The 23,695-nt window shown below is 54.3% G+C and overlaps 2 protein-coding genes and 1 pseudogene across 2 annotated transcripts; 1 reads left to right on the forward strand and 2 right to left on the reverse strand.

Moving 5' to 3' along the window:
* Window positions 1–353: 353 nt before the first annotated feature.
* LOC114232542 (COMM domain-containing protein 10-like) lies at window positions 354–3,192 on the reverse strand (annotated as a pseudogene).
* A 5,273-nt stretch (window positions 3,193–8,465) lies between these two features.
* Window positions 8,466–9,054, forward strand: SPRN (shadow of prion protein). Its single transcript, XM_054729197.1, has one exon. The coding sequence runs from the start codon at window positions 8,476–8,478 to the stop codon at window positions 8,905–8,907; it is 432 nt and encodes a 143-aa protein (XP_054585172.1). The 5' UTR covers window positions 8,466–8,475; the 3' UTR covers window positions 8,908–9,054.
* A 2,510-nt stretch (window positions 9,055–11,564) lies between these two features.
* MTG1 (mitochondrial ribosome associated GTPase 1) lies at window positions 11,565–22,625 on the reverse strand. Its single transcript, XM_054729126.1, has 11 exons — window positions 22,437–22,625; window positions 21,660–21,726; window positions 20,504–20,606; window positions 18,278–18,358; window positions 17,752–17,808; window positions 17,376–17,466; window positions 15,486–15,547; window positions 14,878–14,974; window positions 14,595–14,676; window positions 12,536–12,648; window positions 11,565–12,028 (listed from the first exon to the last, which is right to left on the reverse strand). Exons 1-11 carry the CDS (start codon window positions 22,546–22,548, stop codon window positions 11,868–11,870), a joined length of 1,026 nt encoding a protein of 341 aa, XP_054585101.1. The 5' UTR covers window positions 22,549–22,625; the 3' UTR covers window positions 11,565–11,867.
* Window positions 22,626–23,695: the final 1,070 nt, after the last annotated feature.

Here is a 23,695-nt window from a genome sequence, read left to right on the forward strand (position 1 = left end):
AAAATAAACTAGTTAGATAATAAAGCAAAAACAGGACAGTAAAAAATGCTGTTTCTTTTCTTTTTTAAGCAAAAGTGTTCTTAACAATTGCTAGCTATTGGCTCACGGAACTAGAGAATATACAGGGTGTCCCCCGAAAATGTATACACACTTTAATGGCTGATAGTCAACTGATGTTTCTTTCTTTCCAGATTTAGCCCATTGGAATTAAAATGGCCGTCGACATGTGCATACACTTCTTTGTGACACCGTCTCTGTTAGAAACCAGTCCTCAGAAAGCGATTCCCCTTGGCTATTGTTTGTCTAAGAAGCGATAAGCCATTTAATTCACAAGAAGAACACTGCTGGCGCCTTCAGAAAACACAGCCTGGCCGTCTAGCTTCAAAGCAAGACAACGAGGCGGCAGGAGCGTGATGGGGAAACCAGTCTTCGAGAACATCATGGAAGGAAGCCCAGCTGTGCTCGATGGCCTCCTGCTTGTTACAGAAATCCGACGGCTCCTTGTGGCTGAATGCCACAGGAACCTTCTCCAGACCCTCTGCATCCTCCGCGCGCGCTCCCGGCTGTGCCCCAGCTGGAGGAGGCTTTGGTTCTGTGGGAAGCAAGACTCCTCTGCCTGAATTTTTTGACTGTTTCTCAGCCCGTGGAAGACCAAGCGCTGACAAATGCTTCTGCTTTGTCTTGTCTAAGAGGGATGTTTTCTACCTGCTGCTGCAGAGCTGCTGGCTTCCCAGGGTGACATGCTGCCTGTTCTAAAAGGAATGGTATTGTGTCAGGAACCAGGTGAGGATCTTGTCTAGAAAAAAATGCAGCTTCAAGTTTTCCTTCCTCTTCTTCACTGAAACTGCTCTCAGCCTTCAGGTGAAGTGTTTGAAGAACCAGGTGAGCAATCGTGGACACCTTCCTGTACCTGTTGCATTTCCCAGCGCCACTGCTTGCTTGTTTCAGTGTGTTTTTAATTCACTGGATAGACTCACTAGTAAAATGGAAATGACGAAGGACAGCATCAGTGAACTTGAAGACAAACCAGTAGAATTTACTCAATGTAAACAACAGAGAGAAAATAGGATAAAATAATAGAGCAGCAGAGACCTCTGGCACAGTAGCAAACGTTCTTATATTTCTATGACTGGAGATCTGAAAAGGAGAAGAGAGAGACTAAAAAAAATAATAATTTTTTTTAATATGGCTGAAAACTTCCCAAATTTGGTGGAAGACATAAACTTACAGATTCAAGAAGCTGAGCAAACTCCAAAGAGGATAAACCCAAAGAAATTCCCATCAAAACACATCAGAACTAATCTTTTGAAAACTAAAGACAAAGAAAAGAGTCCTGAGACGGCCAGAGAAAAAGGACACATTATCTACAAAGGAAAACCCATGTGCACGACGGCACATTTCTCACCTGCGCGGAGGCAGCAGGCGGAGGAACGGCAGGTTGAAGAGCTGAAAGAAAGTGTGTCAAGCCCGCACCCTGTGTCTGTGAAACCACCCCACAGACATCAGCAATGAAGGGGGACCAAGGACATCCTCAGGTGGAGGAAAACGAAGAGAACGTGTCGCCGGTAGGCACACCTGTAAGCTATGGTTAAGCCAAGGCCTCCAAACAGAAAGAAAACGCTAATCCTGAGACGGGGCTTCCAAGAAAGGAAGGAGCGATGCAGAGGGTAAAAGCAGAGGGAACCTAACAGACTGTCCTTCACCTTGTGGGTTTCTCCATCACATGTTTTGTTGGAGATCTCTCTCTCTCCTGGCGGACTTCACCCCCCCCCCCACCCTCCTGTGCTGAGGAAGGCTGTCGGTAGACTTTGAAATTTCACCTGGGCTCACCCGGGTGCCAGCAGTTCCCAGGGGTTCCCAGGAGGATTTAGGAATTTCCCCAAAGCGAAGCACGCCCCCTCTGCGTCATTTGCCGTCAAGTGGGTACCCTTGGTGGGCAGAGAAACTTGACTGGGTTAACCCATAGGGAGTAATAGAAATGGTCACGGTAATCGTTGCAATGATGATGACAGTATTGCGTGTTTTCTGTTTGTTTTTAAGAAAGGTAGAAATTTATAACGTTGTGATAAGTTTTCACAGTGACCAAAACTGACCAGACTTTGTGGGGTGATCAAGTTGTAAGCTATGTAAATATCGAACTGCTGTCTTATACACCTGAGAGTAATAGGCGACTGTGTATTACTTGAAAAAAAAAGTTATGTTTGAAGCAAAAGCTATACCACTACCTGAAGTGGTGTTCAATGTACATAGAGGAAGTATGTAGGACAACTGTATTTTTAAAGTGGGAGGGTAAAGAACCTAAATGTAAGTAAGGTTTCTATATTTCACTTGAACTAGTAAATTGTAAATACTACTAGGCTGTGATAAGTTACATGTGTATTTAACATCTAGGGCAGGGGTCCTCAAACTTTTTAAACAGGGGGCCAGTTCACTGTCCCTCAGACCGTTGGAGGGCCAGACTATAGTTTAAAAAAAAACTATGAACAAATTCCTATGCACACTGCACATATCTTATTTTGAAGTAAAAAAACAAAACGGCAAAAACACCCGCATGTGGCCCGTGGGCCGTAGTTTGAGGACGCCTGATCTAGGGCAATCAATAAGAAAATGGCACAAAACTCAAAAACATAAATACATCAAAATGGAACTCTCAAAATGTTCACATAACTCACAGGGAGACGGAGAAACAACAACAGAGGCATGAGAAGCAGTGAGAACAAATATAAAACAAAAAATCAAATGCTAGACTTAAGCCCCAGCGTATCAATAATACTTTAAATGGTCTCAACATATAACTCAAAAGACAGATATTGGCAGAGTGCATAAAAAAAAAAAGCCATGACCCAAATATGTGTTGTTTACAAGAAACTCTTTTCAAACACAGCATAGGTAGGTTGAAAATAAAGTAGAAGAAGGTATCTCCTGCAAACATTAATTTACAAGCTATAGTGATATCAGAAAAAGATTTCAGATAAGAGAAAATGACTCGAGAGAAAGGGGGACATTATGTAATGGTTAAAAGACCAATCCACCCGAAAAAGATACAACAAGCCGAAATGTGAATGCACCAAACCACAGAGCATCCGAATGCATGAAGCCAAAACAGGCAGAGCTGGAGGGAGGAACAGACACATGCACAGTCCCATGACAGAAAAGCTGCAGGGAGCTCGGAGAACGGAGCATCACCGCCATTGACAGAACACTCCGACGCAAGAGTAGACTCTACACGTGTTTCATGCACCATGGAACGTTTACCAAACTCGATTATATTCTGGAGATAAAGGAAGGACCCTTGGAGCTTGGGAGTGAGGAAGCTGATGGTAAAGTGCCTGGTGAGTGGAGGTGGGGGGCGGGGGTAAGGGAAAGGAAAAGGTACGGGTGTGCTCCTGGGGTGTGGGGGCAGGGGAGCCCACTGGGTCCTCCTCCTAAGGGTTTTAAGGGCGGAGACTTTAGGGGAGGTTCCAGGGGAAGATGTTCATCTCTGGGGGAAAGGTCAGGGGGTCCAAACCTCGTGACCTGCGATATTCTAGGTAAGAAAAAGTCACCGTGGGGGCAGGATCCTACCCTACAGCCGATTGTCCATTGTAGGCACCTGGGGCTCCCCACCCCGTGACCTTCTGGACCTGGCCCGTCGTCCTTGCCCTGCTCATGTCTGTCTAACTTCCTACAACAGAAATAGCAGAGAACTTCCTTAATCTGACAACAAATATCATCAAAACACAAACCACAGCAAGTGTCCTACTTTCTGAGATCGGAAACAGCACAGGCCCACTCTCACCTGGACTTCGCCTTGGAGGTCTTAACCAGGGCGGTAAGTTCGGAGCAGAGAAGTCGTAGGGTTGGGAAGGAGGGTGAAACCCTCATCACCCACAGACAATGCCACTGAAGATGTAAAAAATCCAGAAGAATCTACACATAAGTTAGTAGAATTCACAAGAAAGTGTAGCAAGCCTCTGGACGCAGTCAATAAATGAAAGTCACTTGTTTTTCTACAGAGAGGCAAACAGAAAGTGAATTCTTTTAAATAGCTAGCTGTTAAAAAGGCAAGAAAAATGTTAAGTATTGCCCAGCCAGTATGGTTCAGTGGTTGAGTGTCCACCCATGAACCAGGAGATTTCGGTTTGATTCCCGGTCTGGGCACATGCCCAGGTTGCAGGCTCGATCCCCAGTGGGGGGCGTGCAGGAGACAGCTGATCGATGATTCTCTCTCATCATTGATGTTTCTTTCTCTCTCTCCCTCTCCCTTCCTCTCCGAAATCAATAAAAATACATTTTAAAAAAATGATTCCACAGTTTACATGGAAAGGCAAATTGACCATCCAGTCAATACAGCAGAACTGGGAGGCCCCACGCGGGTTAGGATGAGGGTGGTTGAAGCTTGTTGGCTGGAGTGTGGGATGGAAGGGCAGCAGGGACAGTCTGAGCCCCTCCAGGGCCAGTCACAGGGGCTTGGGGGCTTGGGGGCATCCTGCCAGTAGGTGTGAGCAGGAGGTGGGGGGAGAGGAGGTTGGGGGAGGGGAGAGGGGCAGAGAACGAGGCTGTGGGGTGCGGTTTCCTTCCCTTTTGTTTATAAGACAGGAGGCTGGAGAGAAAGAAGGGGAAGGGTCCTCGTGGGAGGGGCCAGGCCTGCGGCTTGGCAGGAGGGCCCAGGAGGTGTGTGGATGAAGATAAGATCTCTGCAGAAAAGGCAGGAAGTGGTGCCCCTGCCCTGGCTTGTTTTCCGAGAAGGGGGTGCAGTTAAGGAAGCCTGTGGGGAAGCAGGCCAGCTGTGGCGGTTCTGCTGCAGGCACGGAGGGGGCTCTGCAGCGGCTGGGCACACTGACCTGGGAGTTAGGGACTCCCAGGCCCCAGGTCTTGGGCGCTCACTGCGGTGACAAGGGGTGCTATAGGAGTGACCTGAGAAAAGGGCCTCAATCTTCTCACCTGGACCAGGAGGGGGCGCTCTGGGCAGTGGGAAGCGGGGTCTGCAGGACGGCGTCTGAGATGGTTGGGGAAACAGGGCCCTGGGAAGCAGGAGGTCTGAGAACCAGCACCTCAGTCAGGAGCACTGTCCACAGATGCTGGGTTCCCGGAAAACATCAACCACTAATCCGAGGAGCCTCCTGTTGGATAGACCTGGAGCTAACCCGGCTCCGAGAGTCCCGGCCACCGTGACGGACAAATGTCCCACGAGAGATGCCTTATTATCAGAAAAGCACTTCCAAATCACTCTAGAGCAGTGGTTCTCAACCTTCCTAATGCCGCGACCCTTTAATACAGTTCATGTTGTGGTGACCCCCAACCATACAATTATTTTCGTTGCTACTTCGTAACTGTAATTTTGCTACTGTTAATGAATCGTAATGTAAATATCTGTGTTTTCCGATGGTCTTAGGTGACCCACAGGTTGAGAACCGATAGCAGGGTTGCCTAAGACCATCGGAAAATACAGATATTTACATTACAATTCATAACAGTAGCAAAATTACAGTTATGAAGTAGCAACGAAAATAATTGTATGGCTGGGGGTCACCACAACATGAGGAACTGTATTAAAGGGTCGTGGCATTAGGAAGGTTGAGAACCACTGCTCTAGAGTCACACTGAGTCTAGACAACTAGCACCACCCTGTGTCTGGAAGAAGTAAAAACAAACAACAAAGCCCGTCAGGAGGGAGGAAGGTAACATCCGAGAGTGCGCTCCAGGCAGGTAATTCTTCTATTACAGGACTCAGCGCCCAATCAAAGATGAGCTGGCACATCCTATCTAATAAAAGGGTAATATGCAAATTAACCATCACTCCATCACAAAGATGAGCTGGCACATGAAGAAATAAAAGGTCAGGAGTGGCAGCAGGTGTGGGCTTTCCAGAGACAAACTCAAAAACAAGTGTGTGTGCCCTGACTGGTTTGGCTCAGTGTATAGAGCGTCAGCCTGCAGACTCAAGGGTCCCAGGTTCGATTCCGGTCAAGGGCATGTACCTTAGTTGTGGGCACATCCCCAATGGGGGGTGTGCAGGAGGCAGCTGATCAATGTTTCTCTCTCATCAATGTTTCTAACTCTCTCTCCCTCTCCCTTCCTCTCTGTAAAAACATCAATAAAATATATTTTTTAAAAAACAACAATAAAACAAAACAAAACAAAAAAGTGTGTGTACAAGACCCAGGGAGATAAAACAAGTGGAGAGTTGGATGGATAGACTCACTGGACTGACTGGCACTCCACCAGCACAGAAGAGCACATGGAACAAGGCAGACCCATATTCTAAGCCATAAGCCAAGTCTAACTTAAAAAGAATTCAAAGCAATACAAAGTATGTATGCTGACCATAATAGAATTAAAATAGACATCACTAAAAGATTAAGATCTCTGGGAAATCTCCAAATATTTGGAAACAATACACTTCTAAATAATCTATTAGTTAAATAAGAAACCAAAAGATAAATAAGAAAATGTTTTAAAATGAATATGAAAACACGGCATATCAAAAATTGTGGGATTTGCTTTAGCCAGTTTGGCTCAGTGGATAGAGCATTGACCTGTGGACTGAAGGGTCCCACATTCAATTCCTGTCAAGGGCATGTATGTTGGTTGCAGGCTCCATCCCGGCCCTGGGTCGGGGTGTGTGCGGGAGGCAACCAATCAATGTGTCTCTCTCACATTGATATCTCTCTCTCTCCCCCCCCCCCCCCCCCCCCCAGCTCCACTCTCTAAAAATCAATGCAAAAATGTCCTTGGGTGAGGATTAACAAAAAGAAGGAAGGAAGGAAGGAAGGAAGGAAGGAAGGAAGGAAGGAAGGAAGGAAGGAAGGAAGGAAGGAAGGAATTGAAAAGAAGTGAGAGTGCCCAGGAGCTCTGTGGAGCGGAGGTTCTAAGCCTCTGGGATCATGAGGGTCTGATGCAGCTGAGAGAGATGCTAAACCCATGAACAACCGTGGGCAGCTGGGAGGTCCCTGCGCCCACTCCTGAGCCCCTGGCAGGTGGCGGGGGTGAAGACCTACTGTCCCAGGTGGGAGGGGAGAGGGGCCCAGAGGCCAGACAGCACCATTTCAGGAATTGGCCGCTGATCCCACCTGGAAGCCTGTTGGCTTGGGCAGCCGGGTTACAGGTGACCTTGCCATGGAGTGGCCACCCCCGTGGATCTACCCCATGCACACCGCAGGCGGAGGAGGGGGCCATACCCCAGACCTGGGCCTGCTGTGCTGGCGCTGCAGCCGCTGTGGGGCCTGGTCACCAGGACGTGAGCTCAGGTTGCCATGGCATCCTGTCCCTGTGTCAGGGCCATCCCCTGACAGGGATGAAGACGAGGATGTGAAGTGGGTAGGACTGGGGTGGAGGGTGGAAAGGTGGGCAGGAGGGGGGTGAAGTGGGGACAGATGTGGGCACAGTGCACGCGGGGATGGAGATGGAGGGTGGGGAGGGGGGTGGATGGGGACTGCTGAGGGAGGCAGGGGTGGGTGGGAAGGAGGACGGGGTGCAGCGAGGAGGGTGGTGCTGAGAAGGGAGGGGGCTCTGCGCTCCGAGAGCCGCCTCTATCTCCTCCCTTCCCGTCTCCCGAGGGACGAGCCAAGCTCGGCGTCTGCCCGCCCCCAATCCTAGGGCGGCGGCCTCGCACGGATCCCGGCTCCAGCGCCCCGCTCGGGCGAAGGATCTCCCCCACAGCCCGCGGCTTTCCTCGGCTGCAGCCCCTGGAGCGGCCACCTCGGCCGCGGTTCCGACCGAGCCCGGTGGCGGGTAAGGCTGAGCGGGTGCCCGTGGGACCAGGGATGGAGGGGACCCGCGGGCCCGGGAAGAGGGTCGAGCCGCCGCCCAGATCGCTGCGCCAGGAACCGGCCGGCGTCCTGTCCCGGTCCCCGTCCGGGCTGTGGGGCCAGGCAGTCGGGGGAGGGGTGGATGCGGGGCCGGGGTTGGGGGGAGGGACGGGCCCCTAGGTCCCGGCCTGGGGGGTGGAGTCAGCCCCGCGTCACCAGCCGCGCGTCCCCCGGCATCTGGCCTCGCCACCGATGCGCGCAGCCGGGACGGGTCCGGGAGAGCCGGGCGGAGGCACACGGGTCCTGGCTCCAGACCCGGTCCGGGTCCTTGGGGGCCCTTGGCCCAGGAGACGGCGGCCCCCAGACCCAAACCCCACCGCAGCGCGGGCCTGGCTGGGTCCTTGCGGAGCAGCCCAGGATGTGGCGCCCGCCCCGGCCTCTCGGCCCCACCGCAGGGTGCTCACTACCTCCCCAGCTTTGCCCCCGCTCGACTCCGGGTCACAAAACATCTCCCAGGCGCTGAGCCCTCTCATCCCCCACCTCCCCTTCCCGGTTACTGAACAAGACCCTTCCCCCCCTACCCCCCCCCCCCTCCAGGCCTGCGTCCCGAATCCTAGGCGTTCAAGCCCCTCCTCGCAGGCTACCGGCCCTGAGCGGGTAGTGAGCCCCGGCCCAGACCCCCGGCCCCTGGTCCTCGGAAGCTGAGGCCCTTTCCTCCGCCGTCCACAGGTCTTGCCCCACGAGAATGAACTGGATGGCAGCGACGTGCTGGGCTCTGCTGCTAGCCGCCACCTTCCTCTGCGACAGCGGCGAGACCAAGGGTGGCCGTGGAGGGGCCCGCGGCAGCGCGCGTGGAGGGCGCGGGGGCGCACGCGGGGTCCCCAGGGTGCGCGTGAGGCCGGCGCCCCGCTACTCCGGGTCCTCTCTGCGCGTGGGGGCGGTGGCGGCAGCGGCGGCGGCGGGGGCGGCGGCCGCGGCCTCGTCGGGCTCAGGCTGGAGGAGGGCCCTGGGGCCCTGGGAGAGTGACCTGGAGGGCGAGGACACGGCATCCGGAGGCAACAGGACGGCTGTCTACAGCTACTGGGCATGGACGTCGGACGCAGGGCCTCTGTGCAGCCTGCACCTCTGCCTGCTGCTTGGCGGCGCCCTCAGCGCCCTGGGGCTGCTGCAGCCCTAGGCATGGCAGGGCTCGGAGCCAACTCGGCCCCCCAGCCCGCACCCTCCCCGCAGGCGCAGCCCACAGCCCACGGTCCTAGAGTCCAGAAAGGCTGCCTGGGTGATGCCGACCAGTCCCAGCAGGAGCTGCATCCTCTCTTCCCTGTGACCAGGTGCCACTTCCTGCTGAGCCCCTCCAGAGCCTCCCCACCATCAGCTCCAGGATGCCTCACCCCCCACTTACAGGTTTGCGTGTCCCCCAGAACGGCCAGTGTCCCGGGGCTCCTGGACCGGCCGGGCCAGCTGCCTACCATCTCTCCAGAGCTGCCCCAAGGACAGGGGCCAAGACCAGGCTGTTCGGGCCACTCCGCCTCCTTGGAACCCACCTGGGCACTGGAGGGTGTGACAGTGTTGACCACCAGGCAGAGGGGGGCACAGAGGGCTGTGGCGGCCTCCCCCACAGAAGCTGCCAGGATGGACCAAAGGAATTGATTTGGAGGAGAGGTTTCTGCTCCCGGACTGAAGCATGGAGAGTGTCAGGTGCTGACCCCCTGTGGATCTCAGAGCCCAGGCTTGCCCACTCGTGGTTCGGTGCAAGTTCCCAGGGCACCCCTGCCCACGGGCTGCCCTGCCCCCCGGGGCTCTGTGCAGATGCTCTGTGAGACCCACTGCCAGGGACTCTCTTGGAGCCACTGTGCTCTGACTTGAAACAAGTCACTTGATTCTTCTTGGGACCTGCTTTGAAAAAAGCAACGTTCTGTTTAAACACCAAGATCTTTCCATTCCCTTTGAACTTCAGGTTCAAATCCCGGACCCAGAGCCCTGGCCTGCGCTCAGGGACTGCAACTGCCACTCCCACTGAAGAGCCCGCCCCGGCCTGGCTGGCTGTGTTCCAGGCAGACGGGTAGCAAGTAGGCAGTGGCAACCCTCAGCGGGCAGCACCCCCTCGAAGGTGAGGCTGTGGTGCAAATGGAGGAGGCTGGGAGCTCATCACATGACCATGGGCAGTACCTGGAGGAAGGTGAGGTGGCTGGGCCCCAGGACCCAGCAAGCACACTGGGCGTGAGAGCCTCCCTCAGAAGAAGGAAGCTCCCAGAAGGCAGAGCTCCTCCAACACCATCTCGGGGTGTCTAAACGCTCCAGACTCTCTGAGGATAGGGCCACAGGGCCCATGTCGAGGAGCTTCTAAGGAAACACAGCGTTTGCCTATGGCACCCAACACCCCTACGTGTAAGGCCAACCCTTAGCCTCTGGGGCATCTGTGAGCTCAGCCCTGGGGAGGGGGGCCAGCTCTTCACCATGTACTCCAGCTCTAACACCACCGCACCCCAAGGCAGGACAGCTCCCAGGCCGGCTCCTGGGACCTCACCCTCCCGGTGCTCAGCAAGAGCCTCCCACAATGCGCCCTCACCCCCTGGACCACAGGGCCTTTGGACTCAGTGACGGACAGCAGTGCTGACAGGCCCTCACAGGGAGCCTGCCGCTCTGCCCTCCCACAGCTGGCTCTGGTCAGGGGCCGGTGGGAGGAGGGGTCTCTAGGCTTTCAGCAGGACTTCGGATCAAGTTTTTCTCCAAAACACGAAGCTGCAGGATGAAGCCTCGGCAGCCTCGTGTCCACACTGCCAGTATTCTTGGGGTGCAGCGAGCCCAGACGCTCCTCTATCCATTCCAGACCAAGCTCGATGCTACCAAAAACCAGTGAGCAGCGGCCAAGCCCCGCCCGGGGCCTCAGAGGCAGTGTGACCGTCCTGCCACTTTATCCGCAGGGAGCAGGAAAGTCACCTTGCACAGGGCTGAGCTGTTCTCCCCAAGGCCCGACATGTGGGCCCAGCGTGGCTGCGCTCAGCCACTCAGATGTCCACCCGGACGACGGGCTGCGTGGCGCAGTGTGAGCCGTCAGCTCGCTCTGGAATCCAGATGCCACACTCTGGTCAAGAGCTCATTTCATCCCCGACCCTGGGAGCGCGTCTGGTGTTCGGTGTGGCCCTGAATCTTTGAATCTCCCCACCCCCAAACACACACACACGTGCCCTGGGTTCCTGCAGGAGGCAGAGGGTGCTCAGGGCGGATCATCTCAGGGGGGTTAGCCAGGTTTGTGGAGTGTGGGAAACCCACGTGGGTAGTGGGACCCGGGGGATCCCAATAAATAGTGGGAACTAGAAGGGAACCCACGTGGGTGGAGAGACCTCCAGGAAGGTCGGGCCTCTCCCACAGAGCCGCCGGGGCTACTGACCAGGGAACCTGCCCCCCAGCCCACCCATCCTTCCTGTCCTTGTCCTGCCCCGTGGACCCCTTCCGGTGCAATGACAAGTGCTGGGAGGCACTTGGGAAGTGCCATTGTCCAGCAGCTAGAAGGTGCTCAGAGCAGTGGGAGCCCTCGGTCCCCGCTGCCCATACCAGAGACCCTCCCAGCCAGTACACGTTACCGAGGGGACAGGCCAGTCCTTGGGTTCTGCCACGAGTATTGGAACCTTCTGTCCCCATTTGTGTGCACATTCCAGTAGCGTGGTGAAATAAACACTGTGCTGGCAACGCCGCCTCCTCATTGCAGGACCCAGGACGCTGCATCCCCAGCTGCTAACCAGCTCGCCTCCCACTTCTCCCTGGTGACAGGGGCCCTGACACAAGCGCCCAAGGTGCTGAGGGTGACTGGGCCAACAACAGAGATGAGGCTCTTAGTTTAAAACATTTAAATTAGATTACAGCTTCACTCCTTCCGGGCCAATGTCAGCTTCTCCATACGAGAAGTGAGTGTGAGTGAATGTCCTCGCCAGGCCAGGCACGCAGGACTGCTCAGGGATGTCGGTGCCTGACGTCCACACCCCACGCACTGTCCCCTGGAACCAGGAGCTGGCCTGGCTGTGGACGGCAGGAGGGCGCAGCCCCCTTCCTGGAGCAGAGACCTTAGTGTAGCGACTGGCATAGAGCTTCCGGAAGAGGGAGCCCTGAGTGTTCAAAACCCAGACGTGAAGGTCTGGGACACTACACGTCTCCGGGGCCTAGCGCCTGGCTGGGGTCTGCGGCGGGGAGGCTCTGCAGGATGTCCCGGTCCAGCATCACGGGGCCCAGCAGCCCGCTGCGGAAGGTCCGGAGGAAGTCACGGGCTGCCGCAGAGTAGTTGGGCTGGATGACGTTCACGTTGCCTGAGGAAGGCAGGAGGGTCTGGTGAGGAAGGGGCTCCCACGCAGGATCCCACCCAGCCTGCCCTCAGGCACCAGGATCTACTCAAAAAGAATACAGAGCCAGCCCGGCTGGTGTCGCTCAGTGGTTGAGCTGAGTCAACCTTTGACCCAGGAGGTCATGGTTTGATTCCTGGTCAGGGCACATGCCCAGGTTGCAGGCTCAATCCCCAGTGTGGGGTGAGTAGGAGGCAGTCGATCAATGGTTCTCTCTCATCATTGATGTTTCTATCTCTCTATCCCTCTCCCTTCCTCTCTGAAATCAATAAAAATACATTAAATTAAAAAATAAATAAAACAGAGCAAGCCTCCCGAGGAAAGGGTGAACACGGAGTGCACCCAGCACCGCCTGGGCCCACAGCAGCGAGGCTGGACAAGAACCTTCGCTCCCACAACAGCTTCATGGCCCCAGTGTCCTCCCTGGACAGCCAGGCCTGCTCCAAGGACAGGTCCCCTAAGCCTGAGTCTCACCTGTGCCCGTGAGCACCTTCACCTTCTGTGTCTTCCGCAGCTTTATGGCCACACGCTTCAGCACACTTGCCACGTCATCGCAGGCCTCGCCCAGGCCATAGTGCTGCACGTACCTAAACAGAGCAACCGTCAGCCAGCAGGAGCAGGGCGGCCTGTGAGGTCACATCTGGCTCCACAGGGACCCTTGTGGGTGTGGCTGACTGCGGTGTCAGTGTAGGTGACAAGGTATGGGGGTGTGGCTGACTGCAGTGTGGGTGACCACAGCGTGGGTATGGGTGACACTGGCATGAGTATGAGGGGCTGTGGTTTGGGTGTGAGGCTGGGCCTCATGAGGGCCCACTGTGGAGTCACTGGCATCTGTCCTCCATCTGTGTGGCCACGGCCAGCTCCCCAGCCAGAGCCCTTGGCTGCAAAGCAATTGCTGTTCAGGAGCATCGACACCCCACCCTGAGCAGGCCCGTGGTCGGCGCGACAGGCCACTCAGATACACGCAGACTCCTCGGTGCCTCCAGCAGCCAGGCCAGGTCAGCACAACTGGAGTCCCCTGCACGTCCTCCCGCCCGCTGTCTGACTCGCGTTTTCTGGAGCCATGGCACATGGCACCCACCACTGCGAGAACTGCCGGTGACTCTCATGACGTGGGCCCTGACCAGCATGAGCATCGACTGAAGCCTGAGGAATGCAGATCGCGCAGCAAACCGAGAGCAGCGTCCCACGGTCCCTGCCCCGCAATTCTGACAACCTGTCCCTGGGATACAACAGGCCCTGAGGAGGACTCCACCACCACACATCTGAGACCTGCCATCTGCAGGAACTCAGTCGCTATACTTTCCAGAACCACTGCAGAACTGCGCAGGTCCAAGCTGGCTTCCACAAAAATGAGGCAAAAAAAGTTACATCTGAAATTCTACTTCCAGGCAAGACTGGAATAACCCCATCTGAAACAACCAAAAACACACAAAATGATGGTTTTCAAGGCACCAGACATTGGTCCATGAAGGAGGTGAAGAAACCCACAATGGCCCAGCTGGGTACCTTGAGACCTGGCAGAGCCTGAGGAGAAGGCGGTGTGGGGAGACCAAGGCAGCTAAAGGTCACACAAGAGAACTGGGGGAGAATTCCAGAAATCTGCAGAAGCCACCACACGTTCAGCAGAGGAGGGACCGGCACAGGAGAGGAACTCCCCAAGGCTGGAGGGCAGAGGTACAGAGACGTCGGGACCCACGGGTGCTGAGGAGGGGACAGGCCTGCCTCAGTCAGGGGCACCATTCTGGACCCACAGGCCGCCTGAAAGGACCACAATGTTTCCGAACAACTGTCCCAGAACCAAGTCCAGGGTTTTCTACAAGAACAAAGCTCCCCGTCACTGAAAAGGTAAAATTCAAAATGCCTGCCATCTAGGCACAAAGGATCAGGCTCACAGAGCAGAAAACAGACCCGCAGGGAGGAAACCAATCAGACGCCAGATCAGCCGACAGAGACACAGAAGACATAAAAAATGATCCACCTCCACCTTCTAGGGGTGGGCACTATAGAACACGCTGGGGAGAAGGACCGGGAGTCGCTGAGCAGGGGACAGTGTTGCGCCAACATGTGGTAACTGCTGTCCTGAGGAGGCAGATCAGCTCAGGAAAACCAATGGCTGCAAATCACCATATTTGATAAAAACTGCAAAGCCATAGAAGATCCAAGAACTCAATGAGCTGAAGAAAAGGGCACCAGGACCCATCGTCTTAACTGCTCGAGTCAGAAACAATCGGCACGCCTATGCTCCATTCATAGGAAAATCTCGAAAAGGACAGAAAGCAGAAGGCCCCTGGGGTGAGGGGTGGGAGAGGAGGGATTACAAAGCAGCTTCACAGCTGTATCTGTGTATCAAACGCATCCAACTATATACACTTTAAATCAGCGGTCGCCAACCTTTCGGACCTCATGGACCACCAGTGGCTTTGAATGATGCAGACTGTTGTTTGTCTGCAATACCCTAACAGGGCCACTTGGGAAACTACACTAGCATAGGAGAGAGGACGGGCTGACCTGCCCTGCATCCGGCACTCACCCAAAGCGCTGGTGCCTGTTGAGGGTGTAGAGAAGGTAGTCGGCCATAGTCTCCTCCCCGACCAGGTGGTCCAACACGGTTCCTGCAAACAGGCAGTGAGGGTGAGTGCACGCCCTCAGTCTCAGCCAGAGGCTGCAAGGAGAAGGCCATGCCCAGACCTGACCATTCTGCCCGGCTGTACAAGGGACAGCGCTGAGGGTTAGCATGGCCTGCAGGTTAGTGTGGCACAACCACAGGGCTGGGGCTGCACTGGGCCGCAGGTGGGGCCCGGAGGGTGGCTCACCACACAGGGCCAGCTTTAGGCCCGTCTCCACGCTCTCAATCCGAGGAGCCAGCACTCCAGGCGTGTCCAGCAGGAACATCAGCGGCCGCTCACTCACCTGTGGGCACAGAGGGCAGTTGGCTCACCACTCAGGAAGTGTCAAGCAGCCCTCCCACCAGGCCGTCTGTTGGATAACCCCTCAAGCAGGAGACTCCCAAATGAACCTGCCCTGATGGGGTCGTTTTCACAAGCTCTTGGCTTCCCCACAGGAATCCGCTCCCATTAATTTGGAGATAACAGCAAGAGCCCCCTCAGCCCCATCTTTTCCTCCCAGGAGGAAGGAAACGTGCAGAGAGGTAATGCAACTCGGCTCTGCCCTGACTACTTTCTGACCTTGGGCACGTGACGCAACTCCTCTGTGCCTCAGTTTGCTTATCTGTAAACAGGGACCAGTGTGCCCTCCCCACAGGTCCGGTGTGAGGCTGGTGCAGTGCCTGGCCCGTGGCGAGCACTCGTGGGAATGGAGATTGAGGGAAAGGACAGAGACGAGCACACCACCTTGCAAGCCCCCAGGAGGTGACAGGCATCTGTGTGTGTGGAGCTCTGGGCCCAGGAGCCGAGGCCCCTACCTGAATTCTGGACATCACGGCTCTAGTGATCCCAGGCTCGCCGCCCACCCTGGCGGCTTTTCCTGCAGGAGAAACAGGGCTGTCAACATACATTAAACACACCGGGCGTATCAGGTACAGAGCAAGCAACGAAGCACATGGAAACCTGCAAACTTGAGTTCAGGGTTCTGCCCCAAACCAGCTCATGGCCATGCCTCCCCATTGCCTGCAAAGGTGCTCCAAGACCTGTGGAGGGAAAGGGTCAGACCACAGCTGCTCCTTTCAGCAGTCATCTCCTTCCCTGCTAAACTTGACCCTGCACCCTCCTAATCTGCCCCACGGCACCGCCCACAGCACGGCCCCGGGTAGGCCGTCTGTGAGGCTGACCTGACCAAGGGCCAGCCTGTGCTTTGGGGCCCAGTTCAGGGTGTCTCCCAAGCAGACGCTGCACCCTCTGCCAAATCAACTGGAGGTAAAGGGACATGTGTGTCCACTGGCGGATGAATGGCCAGCAAATGTGGTCCAGCAAATGTGGTCCATCCACACAACGCAGTATTGTTCCGCCTTAAAAAATAGGAGGTCTGGCACCTGCCACAACCTGGATGGACCTGGAGGCCATTATGCTCAGTGACATCAGTCACAGGTGCTACATTCACAGACCCTCAGAGACAGGAAGATTCCAGGTTCCCAGGGCTGGGAGAGAGTGGAGTGTTGAGCTATATAACTTAATGCCACCAGTTTTTTAAGCCACAATTAAAGAAAAATGAACTTTAAAAAATAGATGACTATCACTACCCTCGAAAGAGTACCAGAAGCAGCGCCTGTCAATCACAGTTCCGTGCAGTTTACAGCCTTCGGGTTGTGCGCTGAAAACAGTGCTAATAAAGACCACACGCTGGCACTGACGGGGTGATGTCAATGCAGACAGGTTTTTTTTTTTTTTTTAATGCAGACAGTTTTTTTTTGTTTGTTTGTTTTTTAAATATATTTTATTGATTTTTTACAGAGAGGAAGAGAGAGGGATAGAGAGCTAGAAACATCGACGAGAGAGAAACATCGATCAGCTGCCTCTTGCACACCCCCTACCGGGGATGTGCCCGCAACCAAGGTACATGCCCTTGACCGGAATCGAACCTGGGACCCTGGAGTCCGAAGGCTGACGCTCTATCCACTGAGCCAAACCGGCTTTGGCAATGCAGACAGTTTTAAACTTTCAAATACTTAAGAAAAGGGGACAGGCACAGTTAGAGTACTGTGGACACTCCTGTGTGCCTCGAAATCAGAGAACATGCATGAAGCAGGGAGACAGCCCAGGGCGCCCAGATGTAATCCCCATGCAGGCTCCCGACACCCCTGCCTGACATCAGACGCCATGGGCTGTGTAACACGTTGGGCACAATGGATCAAAAACTTAAATGAAGCCCTAGCCGGTTTGGCTCAGTGGATATAGCGTCAGCCTAAGGACTGAAGGGTCCCAGGTTCGATTCCGGTCAAGGGCACATGCCTGGGTTGTGGCCTTGATCCCCAGGGAATGTGCAGGAGGCAGCCAATCAGTGATTCTTTCTCATCATTGATGTTTCTATCTCTCTTTCCCTCTCCCTTCCTCTTGGAAATCAATAAAGATATATTTTAAAAAAAAAAAACTGAAATGAAAAGACAAAATCACCAAAGTTTAGAATCGCCATCCAGGTATCCAGCAGAAAGAGGACAAATTAAGTGTGAAATGTCACAGGAGGACTCCCTCACCGTGTAACCACACAGCAGGCTGCTAACTGGGTCCTTTTGGAGGAAAGAGACAAGCTGAGGACTGTGCCCGAGGACTTATGGGCTGAGTTTCGTCTCAGGACAAGAGCAGCTGCTCTGAAGGAATGATGAGGACGTCGCAAACTCAGCCGACGTGGCTGGTAGTACCTTTCCTGAGGTGCTGTCTCCTGAGCGAGTTGATGAGTGAGGACTTGCCCACGTTGGGGACGCCAATCACCATGATGCAGAATTCCACATTCTGCAGAGGCAGAACAGTGGCCATCAGGGATACAACCAGACCCCCACCGGGAACCCCAACAGCCCACGCCACGGGACCCAGGAGCCTAGGCCAGCCAAGGGGGAAGGAAGGTCACTGCTGAGGCCTGCCCACCTGACAGCCCCCCACCCTTCCTGCAGGGGAGCAGTGAGGTGAGAGGCTCATGTTCATGCCAAGGGCTCAGTCTGGCCCACTGTTTGGCAGGTGAGCCCCGGGCTCCTCAGCAGCAGGGACTGCCCCAGGGCCAGCACTGGCCCATCAACCAACCTCTCCGCGGTGGTAGCGGTAGCTGTTTCCAACCAACTCCGTGACCATCGGGATGACCTGCAACAACCACACAGGCACTTTCATGAGGAAATCGGCTCCTCCCTTGGTTTCTGGAGGTGGCACACTCGGGTTCCATCCACATCAAGGATTCAGACTGCCCTATGGTGGGGGACTACCTGTGCCCTGTCCTGTCCCATCCCAGGAGGGGACGACTCCTTGTCACAAAGATGTGCACTAGCCAGTGAAACTCTCCGACACAACTGGCACAAATACGGTCCTACACTTTCCAAAGGCCCTTCCTACTTGTAACCAGGAGTGCATTTTACAGCCTGACTCTGCCCTTTCAGACCATCGGACTGGCCAGGCCCATCTGCTCTGGGCCCCGGGAGACAAGTGCGCCCCGGGAATCCCAGCAAATCTGTGGGGTGCCTCCAAAACTCTCCTCCTATGAAAGCATAGAACATTTTGCAGTGTTTTCTCAAAGTCCTTCAGCAGAAGCATTTGAGTGTAAAACAGAAAAGCCCACCTGCTTGATGTTTTCATCCTTGATACAGTTGGTAAAAATGACGTTTTTTAGGCCTTCTCTTTCCAAGTGTCGTATAATTTTCTGAAAGAGATATTTCTATTTTAAATACTAAGTAAAAATAGGGGTGGCATAACACCCTGAGGTCTGAGGATCTGAGATTGTCCAGGCATGTGGACTCAGAGCCACTGGGGCTGGGGACGCAGGGAGGATTAGGCCCACGTCGGGCAGACGTGGGGACTCAGGTGACAGGGCACCGAGGGCAGTGCAGACTGTGTGAGTGGCCCAGAGCAGCTGGCTCGGTGTAAGGACAGGGGGGAAGAGCCGGTCTCAGTCCGAGGGCTCTAGGCTCCACCGGAGGTGAGCATCCCACCTTCTTGGGACCCCAGGACCTTCTGATAAAATGAGGCTAACCTAGGTTCTTCTGAAGCCGCATCCGGCACTGAAATAACAGTTTCATTTTCCGTTAGTATGTTCGTCACTCCTGTGTATTCTAACAAGCTTTCACAAACTCCACTTTGAGGTTTGAACCCAATCTGATTACAAAGTGTATGGAACACTTTAAAAGCCCAAAAGTAAACTCAGGCTAATATGAGTTCACTGGTCTTAACATTAATTGAAATCAGCATATAAACCATACTTGTTAAAACCAACATGGTAGCCGAAACCGGTTTGGCTCAGTGGATAGAGCGTCGGCCTGCGGACTCAAGGGTCCCGGGTTCTATTCCGGTCAAGGGCATGTACCTTGGTTGCGGGCACATCCCCAATAGGGGGAGTGCAAGAGGCAGCTGATCGATGTTTCTCTCTCATCGATGTTTCTAACTCTCTATCCCTCTCTCTTCCTCTCTGTAAAAAATCAATAAAATATATTAAAAAAAAAACAAACAAAAAAAACACACCAACATGGTACTGTTTGGTCAGCTGTTGACCTAAACATGATTGATATTTAAATGAACAAAAAAGTCACTAATTCAGTTAATTTTAGTTAAGCATTTCAGTTACTCGTATAGTGATGCAGATTAACAAACAGCCAAAACAGACATATGTGAAGCCGCTCTGAAGTGTATAAATTCACACGATGTTCCCACCCACTGCCCTGAGGACCACCACTGAGCCTCTCCTCTCCCCTCCCCTCCAAGACCTCGGGGAAGCAGGACCTCAGAGCGAACACTCCTGCTGCCTCCCAACTCGGTGAACCACTGCTGTGTCCTGGGTTAGGTACCCTCAGTGCGGTCAGCACAACAAAATTAGCATCAAGGGGCAAAGTATTCGCTGGTAAGACTGACGTTTCACTGATACAGCCATGGAAAGCTGTGAAGCTATGAGCCTTGCACAACAGGACAGACTGAACTGATCAGAGGTGGGCTCCTGGGCTGTGCAGTGGGTGGGAGTCAGGGTGGGACAAAAAGACCTCTTGTGGTTGAGCATGTGAAGTTTCCCTGGAAAACTATGGTGGAGGCTGGGGTTGGGGTTTAAATAACAAACGTACCAAGAAACCTGGAATGCATTCCTGAGGCTGCAGTGAAAGGAAAATCTCTGCACCACTAACAACTTGAAAACAAGTGGAATTCAAAAGACTCTAACACGTACTCTGCAAAGGATTTGACAACAGAGCAAGGAAAGTGAAGATGCATATTCGCAAAGGGCATTCCAGAATCACCACGTTTCTCTACCTCTGGGACCCAAGGGAAATGTCCTCCAATTGATCACTGTGTCCCCGGGTTCTGCCTGGCTTTGGAGAAATCCATTCTCTACTCTGGGCCTTGCCCACCTTCAGACCGCACAGCGGGCAGGAGGCGATCTGCAGGCCAGGCCGGGGGTCTGGAAGGCCCTGGAATTGGTGAATGTGGACACCTGGGGGAAAGCAGCCATCACAGGAGATCTCCAGGCCAGCACTGTCTGGGCCTGCGGCCAACAGCCTCATATGGCCACTGAAATTTAAACTAATTAAAATGAAATCATGTGAAGGTCAATTCCGCAGCCACAAGAGCCACATTTCAAGTGCTCAGAGTCACATGTGGGCACTGGGCTCCAGCAGCACATCCTGGCCACTTCCCCTGGGAGACACACATGAATGATTGGGACCATAAATTAAACATTAGAGGAAGCACGCAGACGAAGGGCGGCGCGCCAAGGTAAGCCTGCCTGACCAGCAAACTCAAGTCTGTCTCAGCAGTGACTGTCATCGGGGCCAAGCGGGCCAGTGCCACGGCAGCTGAGGGGCCTTACCTGCTTCTCCTTCAGATCCGCCAAGTCCATTTTGTTGAGGACGAGCAAGTGAGGCTTAATCCCGAGAGTTTCCTGAAACAGAGGGTTGCGGCCCGAAAGTGGGATGTGGCAAAATTAAGGCAAAAATTCCTTCAGAGCTTTTACCAGCCGACTAATTTATTTTGTCCTGTTGCCCAGATTGCACCACCTCAGAAGGAAATCTTTAGAAGGAACCGTCTCAGGGCGAGCGCACACCCAGCCTCAATTTCCGGGAGCTGTGACACCAGCCCCTGTGCTTCCCTCCCCTCACAGCCACGGAGCCACGGACACTGCTTCCTGTAGAGAAGAGGACAGGCAGGGCAGTGGCTCTCACGGGGCTTCTCAAATGGGAATGATGGTGACAAAAACAAACTCAGTGGAAGGTTTTAAAACTAGACCATTGTTTGGTTGTCAAGGTACGAAAGTTCAAACTGAATATCTGATCACTCAGAAAAGTGATGTCCTAACTAGTGTGTCTCACACCATCACTGCCTCCTCCGGTGACCACTGAGGAGACCCCCAAGTCTTCTCTGCGAGCACCACTCTCCCCAGATCTCCATGTGTTCACCAACCGGGAAGCTCTCCGAACCTCATCCTTTGGATTTTATGGCAGCTTCATTACACAGGCAAGACTGATGAAATCACTGGCCACTGGAGATCAATTCAACCTCCAGCCCCTCTCCCCTCCTAGAGGTCAGGGGCTAGAACTGGGAACCCAAATCAGATGGGTTCCCAGGAACCAACCCCGTCCTGAGGGGCTTTCCAAAAGCCGCCTCATTAACATAACAAAGGATGCCTTTGGTCTCTCTCATCCCTTAGGACCGTGGTCGGCAAACTGCGGCTCTTGAGCCACATGCGGCTCTTTGGCCCCTTGAGTGTGGCTCTTGCACAAAATACCACGGACTGGGCGAGTCTATTTTGAAGAAGTGGCGTTAGAAGAAGTTTAAGTTTTAAAAATTTGGCTCTCAAAAGCAATTTCAATCGTTGTACTGTTGGTATTTGGCTCTGTTGACTAATGAGTTTGGCGACCACTGCCTTAGGACATCCCAAGAGTTTTTGGAGCTCCAGCCAAGAATGGGGACAAAGGCTAAATATGTATTTCTTAATATAAGTTCCAATATCACAACCAGCAAAGGATATCCGAGCATCATGGACCTCGATGATGCAGTCCACCAGCTTCAGGCTGCTCTGCATCTTCTTCAGCCCTGGAAAACAGAACACCTAAGGCAAGGGGTCCGTGGCCTTTTGAGGGCGCTACAACCTTTAAGCTGATCGGTCAAGAATGACACCACAATCGCCTAAAAAGAACGTCTCTGAGGGATGTGCTCAAGTAATGATGCCTGATAACCATTTGCTGGGCCTTTCCTTCAAGTTCAACAGCAGTGCCCTGCCTCAAACATCTCACCTCACCCCTTCTTCCCACCCCCACTCCGCGCGCGTCCCCTCGGAACACACGCGCACAGCATTCGGCAGGAGCCTGGCATGGCGGGCACTGGGTCACTATGTAGGGTGAATCTGAGCGACTCCGAGGCCTGGAGCAGGGAGACCAGTGGCAACCAGGACACGGAGAGGAGCTGGGCGGGTCCTAAAAGTCTCTTAGGGCCACATTTTGACAAACACTAAGAAACTCCCAGAGAGGTTTAGGCAGAAGACAAGAAATGACTCCACGTTTTAAGGTGCTGCAGTGAAAGCACTTGGCAAGTACTTTCCTGCCCTAGTTCCTTTGGTCCTCAAAATAATGTCCAGGAATATTACTTTTTTAAAAATGCAGATGTGGAAACTGAGGCTTCGGGGAATAAAGTGGCAGAAGGGCCTTGCTGGGAATCAGGGATCAGGTCACTCCCGCCGACGCGCTCGCGGCGACCCGAGCGCAGCCGGGCACCGGGGACGCCGCCCCCTCCTGCCTGGACCTCACCTTTGGCCATGTGGCCCGGGAACCAGCGCGCCACATCGTGACCCCCCAAAGGGAAGCTCTCCCGCCAGGCGGCCCCGGCGGCGCTGCACAGTGCGCGCGGGGCCAGCCTCATCGCACCGCGTCCCCGCACACCGCGCAGCGCGGGGGGGCCGCTCCGGCTACGGACCTCCCCGCTGGGCCAGCAACCCCGGCCGAAGGTTCCGGGACTCGAAGGTTCCGGCACTTGAGTGCCACTGAACGGCCCGCGCGTGCGCACAACGCTGCCTCGAGTGGCGGACGGGACCTAAGGGGCGGGGCCACGCGCCGGGGCGGGATTTTAGCGGTCTGATTTGGTTTCTTTTTACGAACCTGGTTAAAATTTTCAAGTTTACCGTATAAATGTATTATCCTCCTTCCTCCCCCCCTCCCCCAAGTACTCCAGGCTTTAATGTGACAAACAAACCCTCTGCAAATACTGAGTGTAGTTATACAATGAGTTATAGTGAGTCCTCACTGTCCGTGTGACGTAGTCGGGGTCCCAGCAACTAACTCAACCGCACACCGAGTTACTAAACTATTACTCTAACGGGATTTTTGAAACGAGCTCCTAAAATTCAACATGCTCAGATTCCCAACACAAAAACATCTTCACGGGGGTCTTGATGGTTTTAAATTCCCGAACACTCAGCGCTAAAGGGCCCTGGGGCTGAGACAAGCGCCCACCACCAGTCCTGCCAGGTGGCCTCCGGGCTGAGAGAGCCTCCTGATGAGTCAGAACCCGGTGAGGACCCAGCCCCCCAGTCTCTTCTCACTGAGCAGCCTGCATCCTGCCTTTGCCTCTTGAGAAATGCCCACCCAAGCCTCATGCCTTGAGGAAACTGTGGGCGTTAACGATACAGACCTGTGCATCTGATAGGAGCCGCATCGTTTCTTAGCCTCGGACCATGAAACGGAAACAAACCCCTGCTGAAGTCTGGGCTCCTCCCACAGCTTTCTGCCTGGAAGCTGTCCAGGCAAAACCGCTCCAGTGGCACAAAGCCGTGGCCACACATTCAACTCCGGGGCAGGGGCAGGAAGACCCCTTGAGGGGCGATTTGACCCAAGACAGGAGGGATAAGGGGCTATGCCAACACACCCCAACATCGCCCAGCGCACCCCTAGCACACGCCCCTCCCTCACCCTCACACACCCGGCTACCCTGTCCCTCTGCACTCTTGAGGCCTCATTGTTCACTTCCTCCAGAAATCCTCAGGATGGGGTGCCTCCTGTGCCCTCCTTTC

Source organism: Eptesicus fuscus, chromosome 17 (assembly GCF_027574615.1).
Source record: "Eptesicus fuscus isolate TK198812 chromosome 17, DD_ASM_mEF_20220401, whole genome shotgun sequence".
Classification (NCBI taxonomy): domain Eukaryota; kingdom Metazoa; phylum Chordata; class Mammalia; order Chiroptera; family Vespertilionidae; genus Eptesicus; species Eptesicus fuscus.

Bases quoted from the DNA above. Each gene is read 5' to 3' on its own strand.
- SPRN (XM_054729197.1), top strand. From the start codon at position 8,476: ATGAACTGGATGGCAGCGACGTGCTGGGCTCTGCTGCTAGCCGCCACC.
- MTG1 (XM_054729126.1), bottom strand. From the start codon at position 22,548: ATGAGGCTGGCCCCGCGCGCACTGTGCAGCGCCGCCGGGGCCGCCTGG. The intron at 20,607-21,659 runs ATCCTTTGCTGG...ATTTTGCCACAT, and splicing joins GAGGTCCATGATGCTCGGAT to CCCACTTTCGGGCCGCAACC. The intron at 15,548-17,375 runs GTACTACCAGCC...TTTCTCCTGCAG, and splicing joins GAGACAGCACCTCAGGAAAG to GAAAAGCCGCCAGGGTGGGC.